General features: G+C 43.4%; 1 protein-coding gene across 2 annotated transcripts; it reads left to right on the top strand.

The window, feature by feature from the left end:
• Nucleotides 1–1,026: 1,026 nt before the first annotated feature.
• On the top strand, nucleotides 1,027–12,496 carry vcpip1 (valosin containing protein (p97)/p47 complex interacting protein 1). 2 transcript variants are annotated; one of them, XM_064333009.1, is made up of 4 exons: nucleotides 1,027–1,541; nucleotides 1,953–3,830; nucleotides 7,535–7,621; nucleotides 7,930–12,496. In XM_064333009.1, exons 1-4 carry the CDS (start codon nucleotides 1,202–1,204, stop codon nucleotides 8,763–8,765), a joined length of 3,141 nt encoding a protein of 1,046 aa, XP_064189079.1. In that variant the 5' UTR covers nucleotides 1,027–1,201; the 3' UTR covers nucleotides 8,766–12,496. The 2 variants fall into 2 exon arrangements, with proteins under 2 accessions (XP_064189079.1, XP_064189078.1); XM_064333008.1 differs by having other exon boundaries at nucleotides 1,027–3,830.
• Nucleotides 12,497–13,566: the final 1,070 nt, after the last annotated feature.

The raw sequence follows: 13,566 nt of genomic DNA, 5'->3' as shown, positions 1-13,566 counted from the left end.
ACTGTAGGCTTTTGATATTTCTGTTGCACGTTCTCCTCGCCTGAATATTTAAACATCTCGCAGATGGTATGGGGAAGTAGAAATATCAAATTTGTGTATGCAGTTGATATTGTAGAGTAAATATGTACAGTGTTTGAGCCCATGTGCATTATGCTAATAATTCTCCAGTGCTACAATGATTCCATATTCATGTCTACCATGATGCTGCATTTACCAATACGTACGTCACTGTACACCTTGAGGGATGAGCTGTGTGAGAATTTTAAAAAAGTTAGATAAAATGATTTTGATTTATTTTTTCATGATGTTTTAACATATGAATTGCAATGGTCTTTTGCCTTCTCAGACAGAGGTATCTATTTTTTTTAACCAGGAACTATTTTGAAATGAGACCCAAATTTGTATCTTAATTTCACCCAGATTAACTACTGTAGCAGAAACAGAAATGCCACTCTAGCCAAAGCAGAATTCTCCTCAAGTCCAGCCAACAACACATTCTACATTAGATGCCCGAACTTGACCAGAGAGTGGATTTGACCAACTAGCTCGCTAACTCACTAACTGGGCAGTGTTCATTACTGGTCTATCACGTATTTATTTCAAGCTGTGACCGTTCCTAGGGGACGTGTGAATGAGTTGAAAATGAATATGTGGTAGCTTACAATAATAACAAAATATACTTCCTGATTTAGAAGACTATCTACCATGATTCAAAACGAAAGAACGCAGGTAAAGGGATTGTTATTTTTATCTTCCGGATGACTGATGCAACAAAATAGGTAAACAAAACCAATGGTGACACTTTCAGAAATATGGTACTTGTAGTCTTTTAAAACAAAAACATGGGACCTATTATGTCAAAACAAACTACTATTCCCACATTCCTATAATGACACAAACGGCACACGTTTTTGCAACTGACTCTGGGATATGTTGTTCCATCAATGACGGCGCCTTATATGACCCAAGGTATTCCTATTTTTTTAAACTACAAGTACCAGTGTGCTTTGCGATTTTGACGCGGTCCGTAAGACAGGCAGTGAGAAAGTCGATGGAAAAAAGAACCGCTTCCGTGTTGTTTTTTGGTTCTGCATTTGTGATGAATAACAGCTGCGTAAGGTGAAATAAGATTGACTAATCGCCGATGAGTGGTCTATAATGGTTTTGTAAAACGAATCATAGCAACAGTGTATTCGCAAAAATGTCGTTGCAACAAGGATCTAAGAAAAAGGACAAGCGCATTTTGTCTGGTACCTGCCCGGATCCGAAATGCCAGGCGAGGCTGTTCTTCCCTGCTTACGGCTCGGTTAGTATTGAGTGCACGGAATGCGGTCAGCGTCACGAGCAGAGAAATCTTTTAAAAGTGGAGGAAGTCACCGATCCGGACGTTGTGCTTCACAATTTGCTGAGAAATGCTCTGCTTGGTGTAACCGGAGCCCCCAAAAAAGGAACGGAGTTAGTAAAAGTGATGGGACTCTCCAACTACCATTGCAAGCTGCTGTCTCCCGTTCTCACACGATACGGGATGGATAAACAGACAGGTAAAGCCAAATTATTAGGAGAGATGAATCAAGGGGAAATTTTCGATTGCTCGCTATTGGGGGACAGAGCCTTTCTGATCGAGCAGGAACATGTATGTACTGTCGGCTATGGCAAAGATCGATCAGGCAGTCTTACTTACCTGCACGACACATTGGAGGAGGTGAAGAAAGCTAACTGGAATAAAGAGTGTCTCATTCCTGTTCATGTGGATGGAGATGGACACTGCTTGGTCCATGCTGTATCTAGGGCACTTGTGGGGAGAGAGCTGTTTTGGCATGCTTTAAGAGAAAATTTGAAGCAGAATTTCAAGCAAAACCTTGATCGCTATAAGGCTCTTTTTCAAGATTTTATAGATGCAGCGGAATGGGAGGACATCATAAATGAATGTGACCCTTTGTTTATTCCACCAGAAGGGGTGCCATTAGGACTGCGCAACATTCACATATTTGGGTTGGCTAACGTGTTGCACCGGCCCATAATCTTACTAGACTCACTGAGTGGGATGAGGAGCTCTGGGGATTATTCTGCAACATTTCTACCAGGACTGGTGCCAGAGGAGAGGTGCAAGGGTAAAGACGGTCAGTTCAACAAGCCCATATGCATTGCTTGGAGCAGCTCTGGACGCAACCACTACATTCCCCTTGTTGGAATAAAAAGCGCACCTCTACCTAAACTGCCAGCCAGGCTGCTCCCCAAGGCCTGGGGAGTACCACAGGAGCTCATCAAGAAGTACATTCACCTGGAGCAAGATGGGAGCTGTGTCATTGGCGGTGACCGAAGTTTGCAGGATAAGTATCTAATGCGGCTAGTCGGTGCCATGGAAGAGGTTTTTATGGAAAAGCATGGCATTCACCCATCTCTGGTGGCGGATGTGCATCAGTATGTGTACAGAAGGACAGGTGTCATTGGAGTTCAACCTGAAGAAGTTACCGAAGCAGCCAAAAAATCAGTCCTGGAAAACCGCCTTCACCGCTGTTTGATCTGCAGCGCGCTGTCCGAGCTTCATGTGCCTCCTGAGTGGTTAGCACCTGGCGGTAAGTTCTACAACTTGGCCAAGTCCACTCACGGGCAACTCAGACCGGACAAAAACTACAGCTTCCCGCTGAACAATGTTGTGTGCTCTTATGACCCAGAGCGGGATGTTCTGGTTCCTGATTACAAGCTGAGCACTTTGAACACCTGCAACTGGTGCCACGGGACGTCTGTGCGTCATGTCCGCGGCGATGGTTCCGTTGTGTACCTGGACGGAGACCGAACCAACACCCGCTCTCAGGGGGGAAAGTGTGGTTGTGGGTTCAAACATTTCTGGGAGGGAAAAGAGTATGAGAATCTGCCAGAGGCCTTCCCCATCACTCTCGAGTGGGGCGGGAGAGTGGTTAGGGAGACGGTCTACTGGTTCCAGTTTGAGACTGACACCAGCCTGAACAGCAATGTTTACGATGTAGCCATGAAGCTGGTCACCAAGCATTTCCCAGGGGAGTTTGGGAGCGAGATCCTTGTCCAGAAAGTAGTGAACACCATTTTGCATCACACCGCCAAGAAAAACCCGGATGAGTACAACCCAGTGGCCATCGATGGTGCCCACGCTCAGAGGCCCGGTGACATTGAAGAGGGACAAGCATCCGTGGACGTGCAGCCCCCAACCAAAATAATATTAACAGGACAGAAAGCAAAGACGCTGCACAAGGAGGAGCTTACCATGAGCAAAGCGGAGAGGAGCCTGCAGCAGAGCATCAGCGAGCAGGCCTCTGTGACCCAGAAGAAGAGGACTGACAGGCTTAAGCAGGAACAGAAGGGCCAGGGAAGGACTCCATCTCAGGGGTCGCAGGAAGGGCCGTCCTCTGCCCCGGCCACTCCCACAAAAGCCCCCTACTCTCCCAAGTCCAGCACCGACAAGAAGATCCGCGTCACCACCAGTGACGGGCGGCAGGCCATGTTAACGCTCCAGGCTGACACCACCTTCTCTGAGCTTCAGAGGAGCATAGCCAAAGAATTTTCCGTGCCTCCTGGCCAGCAGTGCATTCGCTACGGCTTCCCCCCAAAGGAACTCCTGCCACCCAAGGAGGACCAGGAGAACGAGCCCTTGCCACTGCAGCACGGGGACAGGGTGACCGTGGAGGTGGTCCGGGACCCCAAGGAGAAGGATACCCCTACCCCGGCTGCCACCGCTGGCCTCCACTCAGTGAGGAGCGACGAGTTGGCCTCTGCCAGCAGAGTGACCTCCAGAGAGCTGCAGGAGAGCATTGACCTTGAGATGTCCTCCCTCTGCCTCCTGGCGACCTTAATGGGTGAGAGTTCTCCAGCTGGACTCTTATGCCTATTTATATGTGAGCCTCTGCTTGGGGTTAAAGGCAGCAGGTGCCATTTAGGGACACAGGTCTCTCAGAGGTTGCCCTGTATTTTCTGGGCATAACTTCATTGAGAAATGACGTGCAGATGTGCAGTGTCAGAGAAATATTACATAAGAATGACATGTGCAGCTGATACTTAAAAAGGCTGCTGCTGCCTTTACTTGCTGGGTGTAACGGTAACAGAGGAAGTGGACAGGAGTTATTTTCCAGTCCTTTTTTATGGCCAGTCGTCCCTCTCTTTGGCTTAAAATCATGCATTTATCTAATCTCTGCTCTAGCTTGCCAGAGTGTAAGTGGTGGTCAATTTACCCTTTAAAAAATAATGAACCACAATTGTTTTTCCATGTTGTAGAATAGGTAACAAATGTCTGCCATTTTCAATGATTACTTATGGGAATGATTACCTCATCATTTGAAATGTTTTCAAATTCTTAAAGTCGAATTATCTTTATACCATACAGAAAGCTGTTTTTTTTCTTACATAGTCTAATTCCAGTAAAATAAATTTATGGTATGCATGTGAATTTGTATGTAAACAGATAATATAATAGACAGAAAATAACACCCAAGGCCAAAATATTAAAAGAGTAGTTTTGTTGTGGTGGCTATACTTAAAAATAAAATATGGAGAGTTGTGCAGTTAGGTTTTTCAGACACCCTTTTGATCGATTTGTTTTCTGTTTTGCATATTTGAATTAAATTCCCAGGCTTCTTTCTCCTCTAGGCTTGCATTGTTCTGTGTATAAGACCTGGCAAGAGTCTGTAATGTTTTAAATGGCTTAACGTGACAGTACAATGAAAGTGATTATCAGCCATACATTTTACTGAACTAAAGCAACATGAAACTGCATGTATTTGTGTACATGATGTGAGTGATAAGTAGGGGCTGGATAATTGTACGACAGCTGATTTGTGGATAAATTGTGTATGATAGAGGGACAAGGTACAGATTTTGTAAGAACCTATTGAACCAAAAATTTTCCTTCCTCCAACAATTTTTTTTAGCAAAATAGAGAAGGTGATGATAAACTCAACTGTCTTTTCACCTGCTAGGTGATTTATTCCACGGAACTACATTTTTAGATTAGCTGCTGGTTTTTAAGTGTGAAGCAAATTAATTTTGGCAGATGAATGTAAAGCAGCATATTATTTGCCAAATTGTGGACATGATTCTCTTGTATTCCTTTGTAGAATAGTCAGTCAAGACACTAAAACAACAGCTGTGACCTTTTGTGGTGTTCTTATATTATCAGCTTATTGACTTTCTGTTTTCCTATACAGAATGTTTCTGTAGTATTTAACCTCAAGTAACTGTTTTAATGAACTTGGATTCACACACAGCAGACAATTAGAGCACATTGCCCATTCCTGAAGCATATTCTTGGTCACAGAGCCAGTTGCTATGGAAGTGACAAAATAATTTTGCTCACATTCATTTCAGTAACAAATGCTCTCTGACGTTCTAGCTCCACCCTGATGCACTCATATTGTGTAAGTTCTTCAGATAAGATAAAAACAGCAGAACTGTATTGCTGTTTTTATCAAACAAAGAGGAAGACGTGTTTTGACTCTGTCAAGATAATGTCTGTTTTTGAACCTAGTGTCACTCACAATTTCAGACTTGCTTGTGTGGCGAAGAAATCAAATATACTGCAGATAAATTACCACATTTTCCTTCACAAAATAAAAGGAAGGTCTTTTCCTTTCTTCGATAAACTACAAATTAGGCCTTGACTTCTCGGTCTAAAATGGCTATTGCAGGTTTGCACTAAGGTTAAGGTTTTACTTTAAGTTGAAAGTATAATTTTGTAGGACTGAAAGCCAAGGTTAGAAGCCTCCCTTTCCCTAGGAACCTCCCAAAGGGTTCATTTCATGTGACTTGAGGACTCTTTTGCATTAAATTTCAATGTGTGAGATGGTTCATGATGCTATATTTGATGTGTCTCACTTTGGCATTGGTAGCCTATTTTAATTCTGCATATATTTGAATGATCATTAATATTTTAAATACACTGGCTTATGTTTTTCAGAATTGTGTTGAGTCATTGTTCAGGCTTTAGGCCTATCCATGAAACCTGCCTGGTTGCACTACTTGTATTAACATCATATATACATTTAGCCAGAGATCAGGCCTAAAGGTTTTGGAATATCTCCTCTCACTGAAGCAAATGACTTGCACATATCTGTGGAGGAACAGTGATGTCTGTTTTCTGTCTGGCCCTGTTCTCATCTCTATTACACAGTCAAAGCTTGAGCAGACACTCTGACATGTTAGATACTGGTGTGACTGTGAAGCAGTAGACTCCTGTGTTGTGTTGGGTTAAATGCCAAGGACCTGTCCACTGAAACTGAGGAAACGGGAAGTTCACTTCCCATTCCCTGAGATGATACTTTCTTCATTCGGATCGTGCTCCTGAAATTCAGCCCCGCTCTGGGATCCCCGCTCCTTTCCACCAAAAAAGCAGGTTCTTCTCTTCAGGCTGTAGGCACTGTTCCTCTGTGTACAATTGCCCTACAAACCCTGATTTGGACTTCCCACTCAGAGCAGTGTCGTAATGTGTTAGAGCCTACCCGTTGTGCATATTCCTGCGATGCAAAAGAGAGTGAGACCATAATCACTTTAGCTAGCACCGCCATATTTGTTTATGAATTGTGAGGGCTGTCTCTCAGTAAAAAAAACAAAGGACGTCACTGTTTTTCCATTTGTGAGATCTGGGAGCTGGCTGTGTATCCAAGGGAGCCTGGTTCAGCAGTCTTGAGTTTACTTTTATTAAGTTTATTTTTTAGTCAGACAACGACAGCGTTGTTTGTACGACTGCGGCTGTCATGTTTGAAAGCCCCCAAAAAACATTGCAGCATCAGTAAAGTAAGATGGATGAGAGGTCAGAAATGGCTAGCTTTCACCCCAGCCTTTTAGAGTGATCATAGCCATCTGACAGCGAGGTCTCCCTTGCCTATAAACATGTCCTCTCCTTGCATTTGCTTTGGGTAGCAGTAAGTGCACATAAAGTCATTGATGCTGTGTCTGTAGTGTGTTAGGCAGTGATTGATGTATTGTGTCATTTGAGAATCTGTTTCAGGGTGTTGCTGTGTTGATGTTTTTTTAAGGCATAGCCTGCAAATGTAACCCAGCTGTGCAGAAGGCGCACAGTCGTGCAGTAAGGCTTAGCTGCAGCTATGTGACACAGTAGTTTCAGGGGGCACGAGTTTGTCTTTGAGCCAGATTTATTTAGTTTACCGAGCCGACTGTCACATTAACTTTGACCACAACTGCTCGTACAACAAGCTCACATCCGGCCGTCTTACTCTCGTCTCTGCACTTTGTCCTAACTATGCATGCGCTCAACTTAACCCGCTGTTGGTTTTTTGGCGTTCTGAGTAGTTACTTGTTTCTCCTCGTTGTTTGGCTCCATGCCGTCAAGGGAGATGGGCATTGATGACTGTGAAGCATATGCTGTTAACCTCTTCTGTATGAAACCCTATATTAATTTAACTTTAAATTAATTAATCTGAGGTCTATTCCTAATCTTCCAGTTTTTAGTTGAGGTCTACAGCCTTTGTTATCGATCGGTGATGTATGCTGATTTTTATGCAGTGTTCTGAACATATATGAAATTGCTGTTGTCTTCTTGTTTTTGTAGGGGAAGATGTCTGGTCATACGCAAAGAAGCTTCCTCACTTATTCCAACAAGGCGGAGTCTTTTACAACATCATGAAGAAAGATATGGGTATGTATTCGTTAGATGACTTGCATTTCTTCATCCTGTAACTTAACATCACATCGCAGAAAGATGTTTTAGCAGTCTTTGTATATCATGTTGTTTACTGCCGGATTCTTATCGCCAAATCCCATGTGATACGGAGGGCTTTAGAGTTGTCAGGATGTTATTTATGTGAAACGAGTCCAGAAGGTAAAGAGCAAACGGCTCGCTGTGTGATAATGGCTGTTTGAGCACGCGGATATCTGACAGCGATCAGACGAGCGGATGTGTGTAGCTGGGGGCCTGATGTCTCCCCGTCTGTCTCCCGTCTGCAGGACTGATGGACGGCAAGCACTGCACCCTGCCTCACCTGGCCGGGAAGACGTTTGTGTACAACGCCGCGGAGGAGCGGCTGGAGCTGTGCGTGGACGCGGCGGGGCACTTCCCCGTGGGGCCCGACGTGGAGGAGCTGGTGAAGGAGGCGCTGGCCCAGCTGCGCGCCGAGGCTGCCGCCAGGAGCCGCGAGGGCAGCCCCTCCCACGGCCTCCTGCGGCTGGGGAGCGGGGGCGTGGTGCGCAAGAAGGAGCAGCTGCACAACGTCACCGCCTTCCAGGGCAAGGGCCACTCCCTGGGCGGGGCCCCCAGCGGCGGCTCCCCGCCGGAGCTCAAGCCCATCTCCCGCAAGCACAGCAGCGGCGTGGACCTGAGCGCCAGCGTGTCCCGGCAGGCCGACCTCTCGGACATCCCCGAGGACGCCGCCAAGGAGCTGGTGCGCATGGCGCCGGGCTTCGTCACGCTGAAGGACGGCCGCCACCTGGACCCCGGCATGATCGAGGCCCAGAGGAAGAGGCTGCAGGAGATGGTCTCCTCCATCCAGGCCTCCATGGACCGGCACCTGAGGGAGCAGAACCGGGGTCCCGCCGAGCCAGCCCCGCGCAGGCCCGACGCCCGGGGCCCGGCCGAGAGGACAGACGGGGCCAAGGCGAGCGCTCCGGAACCCACCCTGGGGCCCAGCGACCACGAACCCTCCGGCACGGGCATGGACGTGTCTGCCGGCGGTGCTGACGCGGCAGCCGGCAAGCAGCCCGAAAAGAGCGCGGAGGAACTGGAGGAAATGGAGAGCCAGGATGCCGAGCTCGCCATCGCCGCTGAACCAATGGATCATTCCTGATGGGAGAGGTGCATCAAGCCTTTGTGTTTCACGTAGAGAAGGCACACTACTCATTATCTTCCTCCCCAAGGCAGCATTACATGGGATCGCTGTAGTGTTGGGTTGCATCAAAGCTTAAGGTTTCTGCTGTCTTTTTTGTCTTTAATGCATGACATTGAATTTAAAGATTGATAGTTCATATGAATGTTTCTGCCTTACTGCTGCCCGGGTTATCACTTGGTGAGATTACTTGGGGACTTATTGAATTTGTGAAGCAAAGAAAAACGGCTAAAACACTTTAGCAATTGTGCGTGTGGATCCTCATGTGGAAATCATTCTTTTAAAGAAAGCGTATCGAGTCTTACAACCTAGCAAAAGAAGGAGTGGAGCTGACAAAGTGAGTCAGGAAAAGCATTACCTATCATTTTCTAGTCAGCAGAAGTTGTTTTTGCACTATACAAACTGTGACAACATGAACACATAGTCTGATCAGACCAGGATTTATATTGACAAAGATTTATCCCCACAGTACTTGTTAACATAACAGTCCAGGAAAACAAATGATTTTATTTCCAGTGGTTCTCTATTTTGCATGTTGTTTTCTTGCTGTTCTTTGTTACCACGAGGTAATGGAAGGGCAAGAGAATGGTGCTTAACAAACACTTAGTCTAATGCCACCAGACATTAGTCTCTTACTTTGAACTCAGTTTGCTGGATAAAAATGGGGACAAACAAGGTGCGATTATTTCATCATACTTCTGTAAAACCAGACCAGATAGATGCAGTGACAATTTATTATGTAACCTATTTCATGAACCAAAGTAAGCTGTGTTGTTGAGAGTTTGTATAGAGCACGAATTACAGCGTGAATTTAGCACCTGGCAGAGTACACCGTGAGGCTAAAGTGCACCTGAGATTCTTTTCTGAAAAAATAAACCCAGAGAAAGTGTTTGGTTGGACATCGCAGCCTCACAAAGGCTAATTACTTGGTATATTCTTGGAAAGTACATGGCATGTGCTTGAGTTATGTTTTCTAATTTGTAATGATTTCTAACACTCATATACACACACACACACACACACACACACACGATTGTAATGAGGAAAAAAAGTAATCTTTAACGAATAAAAAGAATAGTGGTAAGGTTAATCAGTGAACCATTGTTTTTTTTTTCAGAGAAATTCCATAGGTGCACTTAAATCTCTGTTTAGAGGTGTCAAAGAATTGCATTTCCATTGTTACCAAACAGTAGCTGAAGCCTTTTGCAAGAAATACTTTGATCAAAAATGCAAATATTTGAGTGATGTATGCAGTATCTTGAGTTTTCTTTATTATTACAATTATTTTTATTATTGCAGCAATAGAGAAAGGACTAATTATAAACCAAATCACTTAATACTGCTTTGGAATGAAACCCAACTGAATTGAATCAGCGTGACGCTAACACATTTAAAAAGAGGAAAATGGCTTCTGAAATCTGTGTGTGGGAATGTACGTGTCATCTGAAAGTAGAAGTGTGTGTAATTTCTGTCCTTCCATGGATGGATTTTAGTGTACATTTGAAATGGAATGCAAGCTGGCATTTTTACCATGCGACAATACAGATTTGAAAAACACTTGATCACTTCAGCATAATGAATAGTTGCAGTGTTTTTAATTTGATTCCGTTATTTTGCAGGCAACGACTCAGGTTTACAGGAGAAAGGATGTGTGTGTGCGTCTCTGAATAATAGGATATAAAATTCTCAGATGGTTGGCAAAATGGAGGTCTGGATCATTCAGTTAGTGGACGGTCAGCAGTACCCCTCAGACCTGTGGCATCCCTTTAGAACTGATGTTTACAACCTTGGGATAAATACCCACATGCCATCTTACCTGATGGCATAAATGCTGCAGTTCCAGACAAGGAAATTAATAAATTGGTGCCAACGTAATGTAGTTATTTACCCTTCTGGCACACTCTGTAGATTTTTCCTGCTCCATCAAACTTAATTAGGAAAGAGCCTCTTGTGGTCTGTTTTTAATTGTAAGTTTGCAGAATGCTAAAAGGAAACTTCAGCTGAGTGCTCTGTGAATCACATACAGAGTCACAGTCACGGGCTTGGCTGGAGAGCACTTGGTCAGCTCTGCACTTGCAGTTGTGTATATCCCACAATGCATGTCTACATACAACCCCAATAGAAATAACCCTTGACCCCAGTCAGAAGCCTCTTGCCAGTTGTGTGTCTGGGGTCAAAGGTCAGATAGGTTTTCTTCTTGCTGGATTTTTTTTTTTTCCTTGTTTTCTTTTGGATTGCCTTAAAATGTTTTGATTTTTATAGCAATATACAAATGGTAATTGTACCCTTTATCCCTTTTCTTACCATGTACTCATTACCAGATGGTAATTTGCACCACATTATGCTTTGAGCTGGTAGAAGAATGATAACTTAGATTTAGCAAAAGATTTTATGGTGAAAATGTTAATAGTGAATGGTGAAGGAATTAGTTCACAAAAGAAACAAGATAACAAAAAGACGTTTTTGAGGAAACATTTGGATGTTTAGAACCATTTTGTGCTTTGCTCAGCTCTTCCATATCCGTGTCTTGAACAGCAAGCATTTTAAAGGAACTGTACTCCAAGACTGTATTCAGTCCCTGGACTATTGTTATATTTTTAAAAAGGTGCTTCAAAATGCTTTGCCCCTACGTTCAGTTTAGAAGTAACAATTTACCACATTTAGTGGTGGTGCATCCCATCTACGATGGTGGTCCATCCAGTGCGATTGGAGCAATGTGTTCTTGAAGTACCTTATATCTGTTGCACTGAATGCTCATTTCAGTGCCAATTTCTGTGCACATGGTAAAAAGTAGGAACTCTTACTAAGCAGGTTGGACTGACCAAAAGACAAGTCCTTGAGTCCTGCACTGAAATGATGTTTGACCCTAATGCAGAACTTATTTTCCATTTGAACTGCTTTAGCTCTGTAAACATAGTGGCCACAGAGAGGTAAAGCTGTGCAGCCACTTAATGGATCTGGGACCATTCTGGTTCGCCGAGTTTCTCTAACGTGATATCATCAAGTACTGCCATGTCAGTCTCTGGCCTTATTTTTATTTTCTTTTATTTTTTTGAGTCTTACTTAGTCTAAGTGAAAGAAGCATAAACGTGTTCTTGAGGTGGCCCATTGAATTCCTTGCCACCGTGTGGAATGAAGCAGGTTTTCCGGTTTCAGGCCGCATGTGACTGCAGCAGCTCCTGTCTCTTGACGTCATAGCCAAAGTGACAAGACAGTAAATGTTAAAGCTGTGACGTTATCCAACTTAGCTGAAAATCAAAATACAGAGTGAAAATTGAGCACTTTCAAAAGCAAGAGGGAATGTTAGAATATGTATAAATGGTTTGTGTTAGTATATATATAGTTCTGTTCTCAAAAATAGTATATATTATTGCCAGTCCATGGAAAGAAGCAAAAAAGAGATGGTGTACTTGCCTATTCCCAACAACACTGGTTATTTTCAACAAACCTGGGGTTTGGTTCCTTGTGACTGCTGTATTAATTATACGTATTGTAAGCCAGTGTATTATAAAAGTATATATTGTACTATACTTTGATCTGTACAGAAATTGAAGTTGTTTTGTTCCATTTTTTTTAGTTAACATTTCTTGTTTGCTAATAAAACAACTGAAGTTGCTACGGCTTCAATATTGCTGTCCGCATGCTTGACAAACTTTTCAATCTCTCTGCAATAAAGAAATTGCTTCACATTACGGTTTGTGCTGTGGTTAATGTAATTATCTCTTCACAGTCCTACCCAACCACAGTGTACTTAAAGAGAATGATGCCAGGTGGAATAAAAGTTATTTATTTCCACTGTAATAGAATGCCATTTTTCATTTTGACTTGGGACTGAATAGTAAGCAAAAACTACAATCAAATTAATCATGTTTTTGATATATTCAGAACATATACATGCCGTAAAAAACAGTTACTGGGCATGACGGTTCAATCGCACCATATTTTAACAAATCAAATCAAATCAATGCTCAAATAACTATTGAATAACCAAAGAGTGATAAATTGGATGAATGATGAAATTTAAAAAATGCATAGAGGAAATACAAATTAATTTATGAATATGCATTCCTACGAGATGATGAAAGATTGGGATGAATCATTGGATGTTTGCTGGCGTTATAAGTCTGGCAGGTGTCCACAGCTGTTGGGGGTGGGGCCACATCTGCCAAAGATGTTCATGAGACATACCCATGGGATAGCACTGACTGATCACTAACACATCCCTACAAAAAAAATCAGTTAAGATATTTATGTGTGTACTCTGAGATAATGCCAAACTGGTTGTTACTATCATGGATAATAATTAATTCAGCAGACACTTACTCAGAATAAATTAGGATGTCATCATGTCATGGTAACAAAGTGCATGTCACAAGGACTGTACGTTTAAGGGCATGGCTACAAAATAAGCAATAATTTAGGAAATGCAGCTATGTTGGATCAAATTAAACAGTAGCAATAAGTACACAATAATGTGCAAGTATGTACACTACATGGCCAATGTGAACACCTGACATCCAACATTTCATCCAATGTTATTGGCATTAATATGGAGTTAGTCCACCCTTTGCTGCTGTAACAACCTCCACTCTTCTGGGAAGGCTTTATACTAGATGTTGGAGCATTGCTGCAGGGATTTGCGTCCACTCAGCCGGCCGGGCACTGATTGGACCATTAGGCCTGGCTCGCAGTTGGCTATTCAATCAATCCCAAAGATGTTTGATGGGGTTGAGATCAGGGCTCTGTGCAGACCAGTCAAGTT

This window comes from Anguilla rostrata, chromosome 4 (assembly GCF_018555375.3).
Source record: "Anguilla rostrata isolate EN2019 chromosome 4, ASM1855537v3, whole genome shotgun sequence".
Classification (NCBI taxonomy): Eukaryota; Metazoa; Chordata; class Actinopteri; order Anguilliformes; family Anguillidae; genus Anguilla; species Anguilla rostrata.
This window is presented reverse-complemented; position numbering and strand designations above follow the sequence as displayed.

Excerpts from the sequence above, each read along its gene's own strand:
- vcpip1 (XM_064333008.1), top strand. The coding sequence starts at position 1,202 with ATGTCGTTGCAACAAGGATCTAAGAAAAAGGACAAGCGCATTTTGTCT. Across the intron at positions 3,831-7,534 it reads CCTCCTGGCGACCTTAATGG|GGGAAGATGTCTGGTCATAC; the intron begins GTGAGAGTTCTC and ends TTGTTTTTGTAG. Across the intron at positions 7,622-7,929 it reads CATCATGAAGAAAGATATGG|GACTGATGGACGGCAAGCAC; the intron begins GTATGTATTCGT and ends TCCCGTCTGCAG.